The 23,225-nt window shown below is 41.2% G+C and overlaps 1 protein-coding gene across 1 annotated transcript; it reads left to right on the top strand.

The window, feature by feature from the left end:
• The first annotated feature begins 178 nt into the window (after nt 1-178).
• impg2a (interphotoreceptor matrix proteoglycan 2a) lies at nt 179-22,529 on the top strand. Its single transcript, XM_068734115.1, is given in 22 exon segments — nt 179-197; nt 1,862-2,116; nt 4,082-4,248; nt 4,337-4,362; nt 4,484-4,516; nt 5,311-5,357; nt 5,701-5,768; nt 5,865-6,020; nt 6,934-7,038; nt 7,040-7,119; nt 9,130-9,338; nt 10,473-10,516; nt 12,274-12,469; nt 12,607-13,532; nt 13,814-14,101; nt 14,194-14,413; nt 16,315-16,525; nt 17,527-17,715; nt 19,306-19,507; nt 20,340-20,419; nt 20,939-21,003; nt 21,768-22,529. Coding segments are annotated over 21 exon segments (3,564 nt in total). The 3' UTR covers nt 20,982-21,003; nt 21,768-22,529.
• The last annotated feature ends 696 nt before the right edge of the window (nt 22,530-23,225 follow it).

Below are 23,225 nucleotides of genomic sequence, written 5' to 3'. Positions count from 1 at the left end.
CATTTACTGTCTCAGCGTGTCGGATCCCCTCTCAGTCTGACTCCGAGTAATCCCCCTCCCGCTCTGCATGGCAGTGGGCTGCAGCCATCAGGCGTATACAACATCTACACTCGTTGCCAATTTATTAGGTACACTTGGCTAAAGATAATAATACAACAGTCCTGAAATATATCCTAGTATGCATTCGTTTGAGCCAGGTGAGGCTAATAAACTGGCAACTGCGTGTATATTAACACATGTTTATGGATTGCGTGGCCTGTACAGTGTTGTGTACTCTGCAGTATTAGAAGCAGCATCACTGAATGCACACATACAGTGTGAGTACAGCCTCTGCCCTCTAGGCCTGCTTGGCTCACTTTCCCTGGCTAGTCGTCCATGATCTCTGGGTACAAGATCAAGCTGACAGTTCAATATTTTTTATATTTATATTTATACTATGGCCAGGTCTTTGGTTTGATACCTGCACCACGAAGAGACAAACCCATTTTAAATTTTAGACCCATTTGGTGATTCCTTGACTTTTCCTTGATGTGTGGCTTTGAGAGAAGTATCTTAACTGTTTGTACTGACATTCATGGTACCCCGAGGCTGTTAACCTAGGATAATGTTTAAATTTATCCTGTACTTTTGGTTGGTTTACGACCAAAAGATCTGCAAAACTAAGGACATTTTTCTGCCGGACTTGTACTGTGTATCTACAAGTGGTAGTTATCAAATGTGAGCCGTCTAACACACTTAATTAAAATGCTGAACATGGTAAACGTTACAGTTGCTAAACACCAGTATGTTAGCATTGTCATTGTGAGCTTACTTGCTCTTTTTGTTTTCCGCATACGTAATGCAGCTACTTAAAGATAAGAAGAGGAGGAAGAGTTTGGGGTTAAAGGTTGACTCCAGACTAAGCCAATGACTCTCACTGTTGTCAAAATACACATACTGAGAGGATTTCAGTTTCCGCTTCTTAGGGCAACACCTCAGCTGGACCAACCTTACACTTAATCACTGTATTTTTGTGTGGTAGTCGGATCAGCACTTTCTCCTGTCATATGATCTTGTTGCCCTTTGATTGATGTTTTTTGTTGTTGATGCACCATTTAGAGCAGACACCTGGCCGCCATTATGATTTCCAAAGGCTGGGTGTGTTTAACGCCATTTGCCTAATTGGTTAGCAGGGTGCTTTAACAGTTAAGGGGACTGTCCTTCAACTGGGGTAACAGGATTAAGCCTCTTTTATTGGCCATTTGCTAAGTTCTTTGAGAAAACCTTATCCTAACCAATCTCCCTACAATAATCAGTAAACTATGATAACATTTGTATGTATTGATGTATCCCCCTCCTACTCTCTGTTCATGTTTCTTCCACACTATGTGCCCCCCCCACTCCCCCTCCCTTCAGTGTTGCTCCAGTAACTTCTTGGCGAGCTCTTCTAAGGCTTACAGTAAACAGGATTAGAGAGCATTAAAAAATCCCCCTCTTTCAAAGAGCCATCTGCCTTTCTACCTGAGCCAGGAGCTGTCCTCTGTGCACCGGGGGACACGCCTCTCTTCAGCTGCAGAGGGAAACCAGCATGTCATAGTGTCGTCAAATGATTTCTCTACATGCTTCCATTATTTTTCTGCGTCTGGAGACTTCTTAACTATGCAAACTTGTAAGAAGCTGTTGAGAAGAAGTACACATCTACTTAATCCTTTTCCAAGGAATTAAACACAGTCACGGATTTAACATGAGCATCATATCTGGGAGATGTGTTTTCTACTCTGTTTTATTTTATTTTGTGGTCATATTTTTGGACATAAGGACAGGTATGTATTGTCGCTAACTTTTAAACTTCTCACACCTTACTCAAGAGTTAACCATTAAGTCTTGAATGTGTGTTTATTTTGTTGTTGTCCCCCAGATGCAACGCTGGAAGGTTCCTCTATGGGTTACCTGAGTCTGGAGCCTGAGGAGTTGCCACGGATTGTTAATGTGTCTGATATCAAGGGATCTGATGAAGGCCATGCCGCTATCTCTCGACGGAAACGGAACATCCTTTTCCCGAGTGGAGTCAAACTCTGTGCACAAGAGACCGCCCAGCAAGTCGTTGCAAATCACCTGAGCTACTTTCATCTCAGAGGTAAGACTGAGCATTAAATGAGAGTAGATCACTGTGGAAGGATACCTCACTATTGTCGGGTGAGGGAACACAAGCGGCTTCAAATTATGCAAAAACTAAATTTAATTGTGTGAGATTTTGTCCCCACTGTCACATCCCAGAGGAATTAATGTCCACTAGGCACATTGCATTACCGCAAGTGATCCACCTGGGTCAAGCAGAAGAATGTTGATGGACATCTGCCTTGACACCAGTTCCAATTAGGCCATAAGAGATTTACATTCAAATAGACTGTGGTCTACTTACAGGATCAGTTCACCTGAATTACAAATACAGCACATTTTCTGACCCTAGTTGTATCTAGTCATGCAAATAGTTCAGGTTTTTTTGTTACGTGGCCAGGATTTGAGATATGTACCTTCAGTACTTCACCATATGCTGGGACACACTGCAAGGTATACTATATTGACATTAATTTCAAGGAAAATTATATCTATTTTTTGGTTGCAAAATCAACCCCCTACGGTGGAACAATTGATGAAGCGACTGAGACAGGTGTACATGATGAAAGAAATGACTCCACAATTACAAGTGAAAAAAACTATATTTTTGTGCAGAGATGGACACTTAATTCTGTATCTGGTTGAATAGCAGAATATTATTTTATTATATATATTTTAGTTTGATAATATATCATATTAGTTAATAGAAGAAGAGTATTCCATCCACATAACTTTGCAATCCCATAACAGTATTGGACTCATGAACAGTCTTTTTTAAGTATCAAAATCAATACGGCAGAACCAGAGATATGGTATTCTTCTTCCTTGTCAAAACCTGGCGCCTACGTTACCCACAATCCAACTTGACCACAGACAGTCAGGTCAGAGATTCTGGTGTGTTCTGCTAATAGCGGCTAATGTAGCCTCAAGCAGAGATGAGGAGCAGGCTACAGACAACATTTTCTTCAATGTAGCAGCAGAAACCTTAGAGGTGGATATCTCAAACTTCGGACACAAAACCAAAACAGTCTGCATGGTTCTATACCAGTGGTGGAATGTAATCAAGTACATTAAGTACAAACTTGAGGTACTTGTAATTGAATAGTACCATTATATACTTCTCTTTAGTTCTACTTCACTACATTTCAGAGAGAAATAATGTACTTTTTACTCTACAAATACACAGCTTTAGTTACTAGTTATTTTGTGTATTATTTAAATACAAAGATGAAATTACATTATTGTAATTATAATTCTGTAGTTTTACTTAATGGAATATTTTTATGTAGTGGTTTTGCTACTTTTACTTGAATAATGAATCTTTTTCCACCACAGTGAGATACTTTTAAGGGTAAGCGTTTGTGAGATTTCTGAATTGACACCTCAAGAAACATATGCAGCGCACCACAGGTGGACAGCAGTTGTGAAGCAATATATTCAAGAGAGAAGAAACATTATGTTCTGTTATTGCTTAAGAAGTCTGTAACTTATGTGCGTGTGAGTGGACAGAGATCAAGGTGTGAACTCCAGGGCAGCTAGACGTAGACAAAGACAGGCTTGTTGGTGCCAAGAGACAGTCTGTGAACGGGTTGAGGTCTGTTATGTAAGGTAGATTTGGATTTAGCAATGACCACTGGTGTCTCAATCCTCACAGACGGCGTTGATTAGGGAGGAAGATTGGAGCATTTGTTTGTGCGTCGACTTTGAATCAGTGCCCAGTCGGCTGACTCATGAAAGGAGTTATCGTCATGACAGTGGACCTAGATTTGGGCCTCAGACCTCCCTGCTAATAATATAAAGGTCTATCATAATTGTAGTTAATTAAATATGCTTGTATTCACCTGCTAATGAGCCAGTGGTCTTTGTTGCCTAGAAGAGACCTTCACACTTTGAAGTGTCGCCCCAACCAAAATAACTTGGAAAACACTACTATGGAACAAGTTCTGCAAGCTTGTGTTTTAAAGTGGATGGTATTTTTTTCCAGTGTGCCAGGAGACCATATGGGAGGCTTTCAAGATCTTTTGGGACCGCCTCCCAGAGCAGGACGAGTACCAAAGCTGGATGAGCCAATGCCAGGAGGGCACAGTTACGGCACAAGATGTGGGCAGCTACTTTAGCCAATCAGAGGAGCATCAGGCTCTGGTTCAAAAGGTTAGTGGCTGACTAATGCTTTAATAAACCAGTATATGTGAGCAGTACAGAACATAATAGACAACTCTGATTTTTTTTCTCCTTCTAGAGAATGTCACTGCCAGGTTTGAGAAGGTAAAATAAACGTCTGTTCTCTCAGTGCTAACCCAACATTTCAGTCAAACATTTATTGATCTCATTAACATTCACTCATTCACTGTCTTATAAATGTATCTGTTCTTCCAACCATCTGTAGTGAAGCCACCAGGTCCTGGCAACAAATGTGCAGGTAAGGCTCTTCAACCTTACCTGTTCATACTCCTGCACGTTAGTTAGCACACATGGCTTCATCACATGGCTTTGAATTGTTTCCTGTTTGATTTGTTTCTCTGATACCCAAGCTCTTTTGTACATGTGCTTTTCCTTTTTCTGAGTGTAAAAGATAGCACTGGCATTATTTAGTCTTTTTTATTATTTTGAATAAATCACGCAAAAAAAACAAAGCCAACTGGAGAGGTGCACACAGTGGAATGCACATTTTCCAGGTGTGTCTGCAACAACCACTGCTGCATTACGTGATTGAATTAATACAACCAATGATTGGCTAGACACCAATGTGCTCTAAGGCATCGTAAAACACACTTCACATTCAAACTAAAAAATGAATGCAGGCAATCGGCTCAATGTTGTTGTATAATACACATACAATCTTGCAAAAAAACTAAATTAAACTCACCAAGCTGTCAGAATGCGAGTTTAGCTGTGGACAGCCACATAGGAGCAGATACACTCACTTACGGATGCACACACACATAGACGCACGCTACCGATTGCATGATTCCCCATGCGGAGATGACAATGAATTCATTCTACTAACAAGTTTTGGTCTGTGCAGCCACAGTCCGGTATATCTAATGCCCTCATGTTATTGTCTTCCATCCATGCATGCTTGTCGTTTCCCCCTATTTCCAGTCTTTATGCTAAGCTAAGCTAACCAGTTGCCCACAGTATGCATCTGTGTGTTTGTTATTATTAAGTAATATGATATCAGCACTGTTGTAACAATCTTCTTCTGTTTCACAGCACTCCGACACAAAGAGCACCGGAGGCTGTTGAAGCTGCTGAGCTAGGTCAGTGTCCCTTTTTGCTGTAGGACATGTGACTTTGATCACATGGTGTCTCTACTGTCCAATAAGCATATCTGTACCTCTGCACAAACATTGTTGTTTCAGTGTCAGACCATTATCTTGTGTGTGCTTCCAAGTACTTGTTCCGACAATATTCTAGCTTTCTATGCAGTTAGTGAATCTTTCTGTGTGTTTGCTGAGTGAGCTTGGCTGTAGGCCACATCCGCTCAGGTCAGGGCAGTCTAATCCATACAGCCATCCGTAATCACACGTGCCAAAGGTTTAAGCTCACATCTACTTGAAATAAACAGTTTCTTTTTTTATGCACATGAACTCAACCACCCAGAAGACAAAGATAAAGGAGAGAAGGTGCAGGAAGCAGCCGCCATTGTCCCAGAGGCGGTGGAGAGTCCAGTGAGTGCACCCACAGATAGTTTACAGACTTCCAAAGTTTTACTAACGTGCACATATAATTACTATATTACAGAGTCTCTTTCTCATATGGCACAGATGGACAATGACATTGCCGTGCAGCCTCCCAACCCCGCTGTGCTGGAGCAGGTGGTGGAGCTAAGCATCCTCCTGACCGGAGAGACGTACAGCGACGACCTCGGCGATCCAGCCAGCTTCCAGCGGCAAACTCTCAGCAGACAGTTTGCTGAAAAGGTTTGTCTCTGGCTCCATCGCCTTCCGTCCATCTCTCTTTATGACTCCCCTTAGTGCTACTGTATCTTGGCTCACTATATCTCCTGGTTTGTGGTCTGCAATGGATGCATTGGTTTGTTTTAATGTCACACACTTTAACAGCAGCTGTAGTTAAACCCAAACTGTTTGGCGGGAGTTTAAAAGCACTTAACTATGTGTTATGACGTGCCTTGGGAATAGATAAAGATATGCACATGAACATGTATGCACTCTGCCTTTGGAAGCAACTTCAGTGGTTTTACAGATACTTGGAAAATTCAGTAAATTTGTTTAGGGGATTTTCTCAGGCATCGTAAGCATGCACTGGATTTTATGTCCACAAAGGAAGACATTTTCCCGTTATCGCTGACCTGTGTTTTTCAGTGAAGAAATGCTATACACATAAAATCTGCATGCCTTCACATACACACACACTGCGAACACACAAACTCACGTGCCTTGAAGAAATTATACGGGTGAGTGGAGCAGAGGACAAGGTATTATATGAATGTTAAGAAAGGGGAATTGGAGGACAAGCCAGGAGACCAAAGACCCTGGAGACCTGTTTTTGTGTCCTCTTTCCATGATGGATTCAATAAATCGGATCAGTGAGTCTGCAGAACAGTATTGGGATTGTTTTTCTTAGTGCAGAGAAGCAAGGCCTTGTAGACCAATAAAACAGTTGACCACAGTGCACTAGTCTGCCTCCAGAGGATAATGATCTGGACCACTGCACAAAAGACTTGAGACCTTTCAGTTGCTTTGAACAAAATTAGCCCTTTTGGAACCATAAATCAAACTTTATTTCGCCAAGCGGGTTTATTGTAACCCTATCAAAATAAGAAGCCTCCTCCTAAGGCTTGTTCATCATACGTGATCGTTTTTGTCCTTGCAGATAGAGGACGCTCTGGAGGGGCTTCCTGGATTTAAGAGTATGTCTGTGCTGGACTTCAGGTCAGTGTTCCTGCTGTGGTTTAATCCTGTGGACAAAAGAATCTCACAATGTGGCCAATATTACCTTGACTTGTAGTATTGACACCACTTCACTTGTTTCACGTAGGCCCCAGAAGGACACTGAAGGGTGAGTCATCAGCACCGGCTGACCTCGAATATTCTAGTATTTAAGTCCACCGATCCCCCGTCAACCATTCCTCAGCTAGATCTGTGTGAGTGTGTGTGGCGTCACCTTCATCTCACGCTGTATTTACCCTGTGAGCGTGGGCACGTGTGTCACTAGTTGCCTTTGTTAATGGTCTTAGTGTGGTCACTCACATGTTAAGTGGGATCAGGTTGGGTGGAGACGGGTGTGCAGGTGCTCTTCTATGCAGAAGATTATCAGAGCTTTACAACCTCACCAATCAGCCTCTGGTCGAAGGAGGGAGAGGGAAAGATGTTGTGTGTGTCAGGGGAGCAAAGGTGAAATGGAAGTTGGTGGGTAATGGTGTTGAAGAAGTATTCAGACACTTTACTTCAGTAAAAGTAGCTATACCGCTGCGTGAAAATACTCCATTGCAAGTAAAAGACATTTTGAGAAATACACTTCTTACCTCTGTGTGGTAGATATAAGGCTGTAGCTGCTAGCTTAGCTTAGCATAACTACTGAAAACAGTGGGACACAGACAACCTGGCTCAGTACAAAGTAAAAATATTCACTTTCCAGCTACTCTAACGCATTTTAATGTTGTAGCTGATTGAGGTGGAACCAATGTTATGCGCTATTGGGCATCTTTTTAACAATTTGTCATTTCACAAGAAATATAGTGGATTAACAGTACCACAAAATGGAAATACTGACTTGCTCACATATATATTTACATACAATACTTGAGTTAATGTACTTAGTTAGAATCCATTCCTGCGAGAGATTTTAAATGCACACGTACTGCTCTTTTTGTTGTAAACTGCTCTTTGTATACTTAATAATTGTGAAAACATATTAAGTACACTGAGACATGTATTTATACCTTCTCACAGTGATGCTGTGATTAGTCCTGCTGCTATCTGCAGATCCCAGGGCAAAGCAGGAGTCCGACTCTGTGTATGTGTGAAGCTAAACGGGGAAAAACTGGATCTCCTTCTAAACGGGGCCGACTGCGGGCCGGCACGTGCTCAGTTGTCTGCCAGGAACCCAACAAACTGGGTCAGAGTGGAGGGCTCCCAGTAGTCAAATGAAGGCTGATAGATTGGCTTTTTCCATTCCAAGCAGTAAATCACTCGAGTCATCAGTCATCTGTGATCGCTTTACAATTCTTTAAGGAGGTTTGATGTAAATTCATGCTAATGCCTGAGCGATTTATTATACTTTCTTATTGTAAATGTGTATAGGATGAATGTAAAATAGTGTGTAGGTGCAGTTAAGTTGTACCGATTGGGAAACATCCTCACCAAGTTTGGGTCAGAAAAAAGAAAAAGAAACCTTTTCCTCTCACCTGAGAACTACAAAGGAAAACATGTGTCTTCTGCTTGTGGCCATTGTGGAGCTTCACAGGAGCAACAAAGCAGTTGAGTGCTTTGTAGAAAAATAATAATCAAGGCTGATGTGATAAAACAGATTAGAGCTGGGTAATATGGCAGAAATCAATGTCACAATATTAATAGGAATTGAGATTTAAATGTCACTCCTTGGTTTCAGTAGACAAATCAATCTCACCTTAAGGTCCATTTAGAAGCCTATGGAAATACATTATGTATATTTCACAACCATATCCCTGAAGTAAATTAAAAATAATTCTGATATTAATATATATTTTGATATATGTTAAAATACGCTGTGCAAAAGTTCACATACAATAATTTAATTGATATTCACTGTGCCAATGCTTTGCATCAAAGAAAAGTGTTCACATGCATAAAACAAAAACCTTGATAAACATTTTTAGTTTTAATACAAGTGATGAAGTATAAATATAATCTTCCTAAATGTAGAATTCGTGGCATCACATTGCATTAAATTGCACAGCTGAACCTAATTCAGAGGCCAGGGAGAGTATATCAAAATTTGATTCCATTAATTGTACAATAATGTTGAATTACTGCCTAGCCCTGTTCAGTATGTGGCCTGAATGTAACGTCTTCATATTTGTGTCTTCAGGCTGGATGGCGTGGTGGTGGTCTACACTGTCACAGTGGTGGTGGATGGAGCAGGAGTGAGCACTGACCAACTGGACTACCTGACCTTGCAGTCGAACCGGGTGGAGAACTCGTACCGTGAGGTCATGGAGCTCTCCACGGTGGTCTACACCATCAGCGAGGTCAAAGACCTAAACACTGAAGCCCTGCATAACGACGAGCTGGAGAGCGGTAAGACGGTGGCCGGCACTTGACTGCTGATATTTTTCTGCTCTGCAACAGAACACACACATGCCATCATTATAGCTGTTTATTTCATTGTCGTGTCAGCGATGTCGCTGGGGACGCATTGGCAGAAGTAATGCATGCAATGCAGGGCAAACCTCCAAACGTCATATCAAATGGAGACACAGTAGACCCAGCATTGATCTTACAACATACGCTACACCACTTCAGAAAACAGTCCCGGGTTTTAATAGTCTCATCTGTTTCTTATTTGTCTGCTCTTTCCGTCAAAGAGGACAGAGAAAAAGTTTCAGCTCAAAAGTGGGGCATTTTTAATGAACAAAAAACATAACCATCAGTTTTAGGACCAGTGCATTTATTCTGTGTGACACTTAAATCCTTGTCATTAAGCGGTCTGCGAGAGAGCGCTGAGCAAAAAGGATGTTTGAAATCTGAGCCCTCAGATTTCTTTTGGCTTTACTGTAGTCCTTTATTTTGGCTTACACCCAGTGGATCTTACAGTCTGGACAGTATATGAAGAAAAGGGATAATAATTGATGCAACAGAAGACACAAAAGTAAAACACACACACACACGAATGCTCACACAGGGAGATTCAAACCACTGCATCTGTTAGATTTAGCCAGTCAGTAAGTAGGTTAGCTTCCTCTTATGGCCAGGGTCCTTCTCCAGAAATGTGAAGAAATTGAAGGATGTGATAATGTCTATACCATCTTTCCCTCCACAGTGATTTCTCCCTGCTCATGTTTTTGGAGAGAATGCATGTCATTAGTTTACTGTGTTAGCGAGCTCCCCTGGAGGTGCATAACATCTGATGCTTACATCAATTATGAGCTTGGACTTGTGAAAGTATGGCTAAACAGTCTCATATTGCTGACATGTGTGGCGAGGGGAACTTAGAGGCACAGCTTGGCTTTGTTTTTCTACTTTGGTGGCCATTCAGTAAATTCACTCCAGATTTTAACACAGATTTGTAGATATATTTACCCCTGAAGGTAATGCTGTCAAAAATGAACGCCATCAGTTTAAAAGGGCTCTGCAGACTCCTACAGGCATTGTTTTTAGCCATTTGGCACATTCGCATTGTTTTCATATTTGTTTCCCCCACTGGTTCCACAGTGTCTGAGGTCCCAGAGTCTGTCAACGCTGCAGACGGAGCCATGGTGAGTTAACAAGTTATCTCCACAATCATGACAACAATCTCTCTCCGCGCTATACAGCTGCTTTGAATCACTTTTGTTTAAGGAAGCTTAACAGCCGAAGTATGAATGACGTTGCGGTAACCTGTAACCGGCTTATGATGTCATCAAGACCCAACCCAGTGCAGGTAGAGGATGATCTCACAAGCAAAGATGAAGTGAGGCTTTGAGGATTAGTTTGGCTCTTGCTATATTAAACCAGTGCTATTCTGGGGCAAAAGCTACAGTGGACCACACCACAGCGCGTAAAGAGGAGAGACAGCACATACAGTATGAGTTTATTCAGACAAATGATTCCATCCTGAGTCAGTCTTTATTTGTGCTGTCTTGTGGTCGACTGTGCACTTTAATGCTAATCAGAGTTTGGGTTCACTAAATGCGTCTGCTGGTTCACTTTGCAGCTCGGCTCGGTAAGTGATTCATTTGACTCGTTAAATGAGTTGGTGAGAGTTTGGCAAACTTCTCATAGTAATTGATTCACAGGCAAGAGCGCAGAGCTACTGTGCCACTGAAGCACTTTGCTGCCCTGGTTTGGATTTGGAACATTTGAGATTCAGCTACTGGTCTTTCTAGCTTTCTTTGAGTTGATATTAAAAGTAAGGAGCCTGCATCATGACACTTTTTACAATACATGCAGCGAGCTAAACGCACTTCAAATACAGGTTGAAGACAGGTAATTGCCTTTAGAGATTTTAGTGAAAGCAATTGGGAAACTGTCAATACAGTATTGGACAACAAATCCAATGACAGTCATTACAAACAAGAGTTAGATAAACAAGAGTAGACCAAATGTACTGCAAGGAAACTAAAGCAAAACTAGAACTAAAGTATAGACAAGTTGTCAAATGAATTACATCGTGCTTCTTATCAAGAAATAACAAAATATCACCAGTTTAAGTACTTATAGGAAGCAGATGAGGCAAACTTCTTCCATGTGCGCTTATTTTCTGTAACCAGTGTAGCATGAAAGTGGAATTATCAGGCTAGTTAGCTAACTAACCAGCCAAGATGATGACGGCCAAAAATGCCAAACTCGGGGCTTCAAAACAGCAGCCCGCAAACCAACTGGTGAAGTCATGTTGACTACGTCCTCTTCTTCTATACTTACATCACCTTGACGTAATGCTGTTGAAGTGTACAAAGGGCAGCTATAATCACTGATGGGCCTCAGAGCGCCATCTAGTGGGCCTTAGAAGTACTGCCAAATGGTTTCTCAAAATAGAAACGTTTTGGAAATTTACAAAGGTAGATACAAAGCTTTATATCTAAATGTGCTCAAAGAAGAATTCAAATAAATAATAAACCTAAGAAAACCACGTTTGAATATCACCATGCACATCATCAAATGTGTATTGCCACTATTAGTTAGCTAACATTCCCTTATGCAGACACAATATTGATTGGTTTTTGAAACGTAAAAGTAATGTGTCAGACAATAAAAGCTTGGCGAGGAAACCCTGAAATTCTGACATTTTGATATTCCATTTCCTAATATGTCTCTCTATCATATTCCATACCACAGTTAATTTGTTTTTTGCTTTACCATTTAATTTAAGATACAAACAGTGGAATTATGTCCAACCTACAGAGCAGCAGCAGGAGCTCAGATTGGCCTGACCTGTAAACACAAAACATCTGGCCAATCAAAGCTCCTGTTGAATGGCACACTCCAATGAAACAGTGCCCAAAGCTTTAGATAATGCATGCTGCTTGTGATGCAGATTGATGCTGTTGATGAGCCACCAGAGGTCACGAACCTGGAAGAGGACACAGAGGTTGTCAACGAAGACTACGTCCTGCCTGACCCCTCTGAAACCAACACAGTGGCAAACACAGAAAATTACGTCATTGTCCTGGAGGAGAGTGCAGTTGTGTCTCCTGCTCCCGGCCTGACCACTAGTGCACCTGAAGCTGGCAGTGAGTGTTAATCTTAGCTCGCTTTTCTATTATTATTTACCTTTTTGTGACAGTCTCAACGGATGATTTTCTGTAGCCAGTTTCAATAAAAGGAGTCCAGCAGAGACTGAGTTTATTCTTGCCTTTGTTTTTTCTAGGCATTGAGGAGGAGGGTCTGTTGCTGTTGCCCTGGGACACAGTGCGGACTGCTGCTGTAGAAACCCCTCCACCAGAGGAGCTCCCGGCGGAGCTTCCCTCCCCTGAGCTGCCAGAGGGCGTCACACTGCCTGAACCACCAGTGGAGGTCGAGGCCTCTGGTTTGGGCACACATGACCTGGAGGACCAGCTCCACCCATCCACGCCGACAGAGGAAGGAGAAGTGTCTCTTAAGGAGACTGGGTCAGAAGATGGGCTGATAACAGAAGATATAGCCATAAATTCAGATGCCATCTCTGAAGCTGAAAAAGAGGATGTTGAGGTTGCGGCAGTGGGAGAAGAGCTTACTGTTGCAGCTTTGGATGAGGAGCATCTGAATGAGATTCCAGAGGAGCTTGAGATCTCTACAATCGCAGCTAAGACCACAGAAGAAGGCCTGTCTGTCCTGGTACCCCCTCCTGAGGCTGTAGATGAAGCGAGTGAAGCACCAGAGCCAGAGGCAGCAGAAACAGGTCTGCCTCCTATTGGTGAAGATCCGGTGGAGGGCGCAGAAGAGTCCCACCTCACAGATGTAAATCCTGCTGAAGATGCAGACATCAATATGGTGTCGACCTATCCTGAGGAACCTGTTTTTGAAGAGGGTGGCATGGAGGAAGCAACAGAGAGGGAGGGACAGGAGGTGAAGGAAGAGACTGCACCTGCAGCTCCACCTGCAGAGGAAGAAGGCCCAGCAGCTCCAGAGATCTCCACAGAGGATCTTACAGAGGATGAAATTTTACTGGTCAACAAAGATGAACTCGAGCCACCAGTGACAGATTATCTGAACCCTGCCGAACCGACTGCCCTGTCTCCAGAGAGGGAGTCGCCTTTCACCCGTATCTCTGAAGTTGACCCTCCCTCTGACGTCATCATCCCTTCACTAGTAGAGGTAAAGCAAAAGAATTGAATTAAATCATTAAATACACCATGTTTTTTTTTTTTAAATACAGGACTCATGTCTTGCTTTTCATTTAAATGTAATTTATTTTTGTGTAAGGAAATCTGAACTATGGATAATGCAGTTAATGTGCATTTTTTTCGATTTTTAAACGAGGACACAACTTTTTTTTCTACACATTTGTGATAACAGTATTTAAGCTTAAGACCAAGTAAACCAGTACGCCAGTTAGAAGTAGAAAGTCTCATCTCAAAACCTTTTTAACCCACCAGATCCAGACCACTAACCAAGGCCTGGACGATGGCACCATTGGAGAGCGAGACTATGATGTGATCCATTATGGTTACGATTTGATTAACCACACAGAGGAGGGCAGCACTGGCTTTCCGTTTGGTGTGGCTCGCGGCACAGACCAAGTCAGTATCGCCATGCCTGTGAACCCTGGACGAGCACTGATGGTGTTCTTCAGCCTGCGGGTGACCAACATGATCTTTTCAGATGATCTCTTTAACAAGAGCTCCCCAGAATACAAAGCTTTAGAGCAACGCTTCATTGAGCTGGTAAACGTCTCATATTTACTGTACTTCTGCTTATCAGTGTTCTCACTGTTGTGTTGAAACATCAAACCCTACATTTTTCAATCTTTTCCCAGCTTGTGCCCTACCTGCAGTCCAACCTGAGTAACTTTGAGAACCTGGAGATCCTGAACTTCAGGAACGGGAGCATTGTGGTCAACAGCCGGATGAAATTTGGCAAACCTGTGCCACAAAGTGTCACCACCACAGTCTATCTGATCCTTGAGGACTTCTGCAATACAGCCTACCAGACCATGAACCTGGCCATCGATAAGTACTCACTGGACGTCGAGTCAGGTAGGTTCTCACCAGTACACTGTAGCGTTTTTATGAGTGCTTTGATTAAGCCAGCAATGGTAATAACATCAACTGTTTGAAGCTTATGCCAGATGTTTCTTAAAGGAAATGCGCTTATTCATTTTCTTGCAGCGAGTTAGATGAGAGGATTGATAACCACTCTCATGTCTGTGCGGTAGATATGAAGCCGGAGGTTAAGCTATTAGCTTAGCTTTAAGACTGGAAATGAAGGGGGAAACAGCTAGCCTGGCTCTGTCAAAAGGTAACTACATCCACTGTCCAGCACCCTCAAGACTCTAGAGGAGTCATTCCCAAAGGGTCTGGACCAACAGGAGATTTTATTAGAATTGCCAAATAAAATTGCAGAATTTCTTCCATATTCTTTCATTTAACATTTATTTCTGCAGTCCTCTTTGAGCCACATGAGGGAACCTGAATGTTCATGTTGTTCTGATAATAGTAGCCTTGACATTGAATCTAATATGAAAGGCTGGCGTACGTTCTGGTTGTTTTACTGATGAGAGGAAAAAAACAAGAGCGTGTTAACTCCACCTAAATGCATTAATTTGGCCTCATTTATAGGAATATTAACCCCCTTTAAATCCACAAATGGTTCATTTAAACAACAAATATATAACTTGTGAATCACTGAGCTTCAGAGGTGCTGGCAGATGGATTTTGTTACCTTTGGACAGAGACAGGCTAGCTCTGTCCAAAGGTAAGGCTAGTTTTCCTCTGCTCTACCTCAGTCTTTATGGTAAATTATGCTAACAGGCTCCTGGCTCTAGCTTCATATTGATACGTCAGAGTGACCTCAATCTTCTCATCTAACTTTCAGCAAGATGGCTTTTTTTCCCAAAATGTTGAACTATTCCCTCAGTGGGTGTAATCTCTGAACATTGTTTTGGAAAATTACTTCACTTCAAGCAGGTGTTGAATCACCATGAAGAGTCACATCAGCTGGCTTGAGATAATCAGGGCTTTCCTGGACAGCAGCCAAGTTGACACATGTCATTAACTGCACTTTGACCAACTCCTTACTGTGTGTGGAGCTCTGGTTTTTCACAGTGTGTCTGTTATATGGAGCCAGTCTTCTGTGCACTTTTTATTTTTATTTCTTCATGTGGTGTCGAACTCAAAGCTTCTGTGTAACAGAGCATGACTCAGCCTGTAATCAGCCGTTAATGATATCAGTGATTCATTCTTGTGTTTACAATCATGACTGAGAGGTCATAATCTGTCTGAGTCGCAGCCAACGCACAGTAATGGATCCCAGCATGCATTAGGGGTGTTTTAAAAAGGGAGGAAGAATGTTGTTTGCTTGTGTCTGTGTCTCCATTTTGCAAATAAATATTCTAGTCAAGTAATCTCTAAAAAAAACCCTGATATATTTTAAATCTTGTACAGGCTATTATTTTGTTGAGTTTGCTTTAGTTTTATTATTTTGCTGTTATTTAACTACCACTCATGTATATACAGTGAATATGGTAATTAAGCTTAGCTTAGCATAAGCATTGAAAATAAGGGTTGTGGCTCTGTCAGAAGCTGAAAACATCTGACAACCAGCGCCTATAAAGTTCACTAATTAACATGTATCTCATTTGTTGGATTTGTACAAAACCCGAAGTGTAAAAACTGGTGCAGACGAGAGAGTAATATTCTCATCTCACTCTCGGCAAGAACTCAAATTTGATCAAAATGTTGAACTATTTCTTTAAATCTATGTTACCTTTTTCAGGTTGTTATGTATATTGTTAATTCTAAATCTTTTGAGATAATCTAGCTGGAAAATGTACTCTTTGCCTCTTGTTAAATGCTGATCACCACATGAGCACCTGCTTGTTACAGTTTCTCTTCATACAGTACCTAAAGTCAACACTCCTGGTGTCTTTCATTTCCAGGTGACAAGGCCGACCCCTGTAAATTCCAGGCGTGTAACGAGTACGCAGAGTGTAAGGTGAACAAGTGGTCGGGGGAGGGGGAGTGCGTCTGCAATGCTGGCTACTTCAGCGTAGAAGGCCTGCCCTGTCAGAGCATCTGTGAGCTGCGGACTGACTTTTGCCTCAATGACGGCAAATGTGACATCATCCCCGGCCAGGGAGCCATCTGCAGGTGGGTGGGGATTAGGGGAAGTGATCTGCGTGTTTGCGGGGAAAGGGTGCCTGAGTTTGCAGATTTGCGAGGCCAGTGCTTCATCCCATAAACAACTTTTCAACAGTTCATGCAGGAGGCCGGATTCTTAGCTTCTAGCTATAGAGTTGGTTTTGTTTAGCTTGGCTCTATGTTGATGAGGTGAAGATAAGAGATGTTCAACACGCTCAAAGCATTCGTTAAAAAGCACATTTTTTATTTGACTCTTTGATACTTTGAAGAAATAATTATAATCATAACTAACTAAATGGAATAAAGATTTATATTTTTTATGACCTAGATCAAGATTTTAAAAATGATAATCATGCCAACATTTTGAGTCAGCTATCAAACCTTTGGCCAATTACTATGTTAATTTAATTTTGGCCTTTGGCACTAAATTTACTGTTCATGATTTAAAAGCAATGAGCACAATTTGGGGAGTTTTTGTGTCCAAGTATGTTTGTGCGTGTGTCTCCAAACAGACATTTGCAGGGGTGTAAAATAATGTGCCAGTAATCCAAATCAGTGACAGAAACATGTCCTGTGGCTGTGTTGTTTTATGTGGTACACTTCAAATTGTATGATTATGAACAGACAGACACCCTCTACCACATCATAAAACATGCAGGCAGCTCCAGATGCTGCTGGATTGTTGTTTATTTCATGCCGTCCAATCGCAAGTATTGCATTGCTCTATGGAGTCAGTAGACATGCATTTGAGGACTTATTTTATTCCAAAATAAGGCAATCATGATTTAATAGCACATACAGAACATTATACTTGTTGTTATTAACTATGTCAAGACAACATACAAACATGATTCAGTCATTCATTTTTACATTCTCTAATCATTCAACACAGAATAAAAAGCAGAATGTTGTTCTTCTGCTGCTCCATGAATGCTTGAACAGTTTTATGAAGTCTTCTGTTTTTGTTGTGAACATTATTTTAGCTGACACATTTTTCATCATCACCTCAGGTGTCGCGTCGGGGAGAACTGGTGGTACAGAGGAGAGCACTGTGAGGAGTATGTATCTGAGCCTCTGGTGGTCGGCATAGCGATCGCCTCCGTAGCTGGATTCCTATTGGTGGCCTCCATAGTCATCTTCTTCCTCGCCAGGACGTTACGGGATCAGTATGACAAGGACGAGTCTGAGGACCCCATACGGTGAGGAAAACCACTCACTTACCGTATAGCCAAACTTCTCAACAGAGCTCCATGAATTAGATCCATTCCATTCTCAATGTGTCGCTCCATAGTTTTTAATATTCAAATGTTTATTTGTCAGTGAGTGACCCGAAGGTGAATAAAAAGGAGCACAATTGTGTCCTTGACAAACAAATACATGTGCTGACAGAAAAATGTCCCTTCTTTTAAACTTCTTCAACTCTAGAGAATACACTTTATCCATATTGTATCATGTTGTGTGGCCAATACAGAAATAAATACTGTATTTGAATATGTCTGGCTGAATGCTAACTATATACTATAAACTGAATATAGTATATAGTACCGTATTTTCCGCACTATAAGGCGCACTTAAAAGCCTTTAATTTTCTCAAAAAACGACAGTGCGCCTTGTAATCCGGAGCGCCTTATATATGGATCAATTGGTTAATTGGTTGATCCATACTGGTTGTACACGGCGCTCTGTCAAAATGTTTCAGTACGACTGGTAAACTACAAAGCCGCACCGCTTGCAGCATTACGGCTACCGTAGTCAGGGGCGTCGCCGAAGTAATAGCGGTAAACACCGGTACTGTGCTGTAGTAGCTTCTATTCTATGAGCCTTATAATCCGGTGCGCCCTATATATAAAAACAGTTCTAAAATAGGCCATTCATTGAAGGTGCGCCTTATAATCCGGTGCGCCTTATAGTGCGGAAAATACGGTAATAATAATGTAGTATATATAATTTTGCATCGCCTATATACACATATATACACACATATATGCAGACTGATATATATATGTATATATATGTGTATATATATGTGTATATATATGTATGTATATATATGTATGTATATATATATATATATATATATATATATATATATATATATCAGTCTGCAAAAGATGTTAAGTCTATTCTTGAAAATAAACAAACCTTACTTTTCTGTTTGATAGTGAACAGAAACGCTTACATTTAGTGTGTTTGAAGTTTTCTCTCCTCCATGTAATCTTTTTTAGATTAAAGGAGACTGGTTACTTTCTTGAGGGGACAGAATAAGTTTAGAGTTTAGTTTAGAGACATCCCATGACTGTATCTTCAGTTAGACGGCCTAATTATCCACCACACCATCCCTTTATTCCTCTAGACTCCCTTTGTCTGGGTGTCCCTTCCTCCTGTCCTCCTTTGATCTTTCCTTTACTTTTAGTCTTTTGTTGCAGACACGAAGACACAATGCGTCTGTTCACCATATATCTGTGTGTGTGTGTGTGTGTGTGTGTGTGTGTGTGTGTGTGGCAAGGTTCCCAGAGCAGCATGTGGAAAAACACTGTGTTAACCTAAGATAGTTAACTGATCAGATGTCATGCTGATGTATTTCCAAAAAAGCCTTAAACATCTAACACAATAGGCTTGCTCATAGTCTGGACTCAGACAGACACAAGTAATGAACGTTAATACATAATGAAGGTTTATCAACACTTAGGTCTTATTTACTGCAGCCCAGTTTTCTTTTCCAAGATGACGTGTTGCTTTGTGTATCATTCAGCCTCCACAATGTGACAGATTTGTGTGTTGCTTTGCAGGCGAGCAGAGAGTCTCCCGTCTCTGGAAAGAGCGACCAAGTACAACCCCATGTATGAGAGTGAGGCCACCACAGGCTACAGCCATTACTACCGCCGCTACCCTGAGGCTCTTGTGTACAGCAGCGCCAGCGCTGAGGCCTCCACTGACTTCAGCAGCGAGGAGATACGACACATCTACGAGAACAGTGAACTGACCAAGGAGGTGTGTGTGTGTGTGTGTGTGTGTGTGTGTGTGTGTATGCTTTTGTGTGTGTGTGTGTGTGTGTGTGTGTGTGTGTGTGGGGGGGGGGGGGGGGGGGGGGGGCTGCTATCCACTGGTTGATTCAGAAGATGTCTTAGCCACATTAAGAGGGCCTTTGCTCTTTTTTCTCTTTTGTACCTCATTACCTTTATTATACAGTGAAATGTTTGCACTGATACGATGCTGATAAAATCAATATTGTTTTTATCAAAAACATCTAGGAAGAGCAGCATATGAACTACAGCCATGCACGTGTGATTGGGTATATTTACAGTTACAATAAGGGATCAGATATCAAGTTAGTGGCGACTGATGGTTGTCTTCTTTACAACCTCTTACCCTCACTGGGCTGGCTTGTGTCTTAGTTCTGCTCACATTAAAATACCAAGCTGGCATTTATATTCATACTTTCATAAGTCGTATTTGGAAAAGCTCAGGTGCCCTTTTGAAATGTCTTCACTCGTTTCAAACACAAAAATCCACGTAGCTGTACTGTAGTGCAGGTGGGAGATGTGTCTTGCTCAAAGCCATCCCAATGTTAGACCCAGGGCGAGGTATATCACTTTCATTTCCCACATCCAAATTTTACCTGTTAAGGATCTGAATTGGGAAATCTCAGGTTGTAAAATTGTTCGTTCACCAACTGGCTCTTACGCCGTTAAACAGGAAAGTCATTGTAGTTTTTTCTTCGTGTAAAATGTCACGTTTTGATTAAGCCACATCCTGTTAAGTTTAATGTTTATCTGCTTGTGACGTAATGTTCCCATCCGACTGATACCATGTGTTCCTGCAGGAAATCCAAGACAGGATACGCATTATTGAGCTCTACGCGAAGGACCGACAGTTTGCAGACTTTGTACGGCATCATCAAGCGTGAGTGCCTCTTTTGTTTTCCCTTTCATACTGCAATGAGATAAACACATGGACCAAGCAAACCAGGATATGAGGAAAAGGGGAAGTGAGTGTTAGATACAGGAGTCTGGCAAGATTGTACTGAAAAAAGGATTAGTTAGTTAGTTGACAGTTGCAGGAGACGAGTGAAAGAGTTCGAGCCACGCCAAACCAGTGTGGAAACAGATTTATCATTCTAAAATCTTCACCAATCAGGCCCGGAGCTGATACAATGAGACAGAAACCATTAGGAGACACAGACATTCCTTCGTGTTTGCCAACAGTCTGGCAGTAGCAATGTGTCTGTGTGTAAAAAGTGGTGGTTGTTTTTTAAGTCCTATCTGGCTGTACAGACCACCACCGATCTGTGTGCCATAGAGTTGCTTCTTGCCAGACAAACCTTGAGAGTAAAGTTGTGGGTACTTGCATGTGTTGTTAATAAAGTAACAAATTGACCTAGAAAGATGAAATCTAATATGTTTGCGTTTGTATGTGCTGCAGTGTCGTGGATACCCGCAGAGAGAGCTCCTCTGCTCACACGTGAAAGTCTCCTGTGAACAAACAAGGTATGTCTGTCTTCCTTTGAAGATTGTAGCAGGTTAGTTAGTTTCAGTCACAGGTCCTCTCAAGATCTTTGTCAGAAATACCATCTACAGTAGGTTGGAATGAAAAGACAGTGAAGTACTTTAATTACACAAAGATGTAGCATGATAAGTAAAAGTAAAGGAAGTGTTTAATGCCAGTCAATACATTAGCAATGGTCCTACAATGAACATCTATAAATAAATTACATCAACAGTTTCAGGAAAGGGGACAATATATATATATATATATATATATATATATATATATATATATATATATATATATATATATATATATATATATATATATATATATATATATATGTATATATATAGTTGCATATTCACTAAAGAACAAAGGTGATGTAACTCCTGCAGTTTTGGACACCTAACTATGAAATATATATAAATAAACAACAACTACAACTAACAACTACTAACTACAATTAAAAAAAACAAATAAGTGTATTTCCCGGTGATTCTTTAAAATATTTGATAACTAGTGGGCTCACATCATATTGCAGCCTCATGAATCAATAGAATAAGGTGTTTCCAAGAGCTTAAAGACTAATTGTATTTGCGGAGTCACAATCCATTGATTTAAGACACTTACTAGTAAGACATTATATTGGCATAACATTTTTAAAACATATACATAGAAGACTGTGTACTGTGTATATTAGGTGTTTCTAATACATGAAAGAATGTGGACCCTGCACACTGAAACACTTTTTCCTGCTGCACAGAAACATGCCTCGATGTTAGTAAAGTGAAGCCCCCTATCAAGACTCTTTTCTTTCTTCATCATGGCACTCGTTGACTGTTCTTCCTCCTTCCTTTGTGCCTTCTCTTGACTGGGTGAGCTGGTTGTGACATCAAGTGTTGCTCATTTGCTGGACGACTCCCTTCGGGGAAACCTGGACTGAATCCCATTACTTGAAATGTTCATCACAATCCTGTCAGTAGTACTTTTGTTTAGTGGAATAATCGGTTTTGTTTCATCATGTCATATCTGTCCATACTTAAAGGGAAGAACATAAAACTGTGAATATGTATAAAGTGTTACTGTTAGGATGTTGGCTACTTAAAATATTAATCTCTACTTATTTTTGTCGCTATAAAGGTCAAATTTACTCTTTAGGTTTTCTCAGAGAGGCGCTGAGACAGTTGTTCTTTTTGAATCAATGGTGCTATCTTAATTTAAAATGTAGGGGTCTATAATGATTTATTTTTACAATTTTAAAGCATCACCAATGGATCAACTCTGTATACACTACGGTGCATCAAAGAAATAGTTCAACATTTTGCGGAAAATCAGTCTATGGGGAAGTATGCGTATTCCCTTTCTGGCTGAGACTTAATTGAGAAGATTGATTGGACCCTCATATCTGTCGGTGAAGGTACAGTCAACAGCTGTTAGCTTAGCACAACAGCTAGCCTGACTCTGCTCTGAGGTAACAAAATCTGCGCACTTAAGTACATTTTAAACAAACAAGATATAACGCGTTAATACGCTTTGGAGGTGCTGGTAGATGGATTTTGTTATGTTGGGACAAAGCTAGGCTAGCTGTTTGCACCTGTTTCCAGTCTTCGTGCTAAGCTAAGCTAAACAGCTGCTTGCTGCTTTGCCCAACATCTAATGTACAGATAACAGATAGAGGAATCAATCTTCCCATCTAAATCTTCGCAAGAAAGCAAAGAAGCGGTTTTCCCAAAATGTTCAACGATTCCTTCGAGATGGCCAAATTTGGTGCTAGTGTATGTGTTATTACTGTCCATCAATGTAAAAGCAGCCTTTCACAATCTGAACATTGTTCCAACAATTTTTCTACTGGCAGGTCATTTTTTCCGCCTTTTTAACAGCTCCATCAATCAAAAGCTTTGGTGTGTATGTTTGTAAAGGTACGGCGTGGTAGACATGAGAAAGTGAAAACATGGTGATGAGAGAAAGGCAGAGAGCATGAACCATTTATAGTTCTGGGATTCAGAAATAAGTGAAAACATGTTTCAGTGGAAAAATGCTGTGGGGCAAGCGGCCGAGGGATTTATTCAAATGGTCTGCTTTCAGACGTCATGTGTAATGCACCTGAAAAAACAGGAATAGCTGATAAACAACATGCTGTCTTTGGAAAGCCAACCTCAAGCTGTGTTTCCTGTTGAAAAAACTGTAAGGCTACCAGCAATTCTTTCAAAAAATGACCTGC

Source organism: Cebidichthys violaceus, unplaced genomic scaffold (genome assembly GCF_023349555.1).
Source record: "Cebidichthys violaceus isolate CVI_PGR_0920_01 unplaced genomic scaffold, fCebVio1.0.p SCAF_11, whole genome shotgun sequence".
Classification (NCBI taxonomy): domain Eukaryota; kingdom Metazoa; phylum Chordata; class Actinopteri; order Perciformes; family Stichaeidae; genus Cebidichthys; species Cebidichthys violaceus.
Note: the sequence above shows the minus strand (reverse complement) of the source record. Positions and strands in the feature narration are given on the sequence as shown.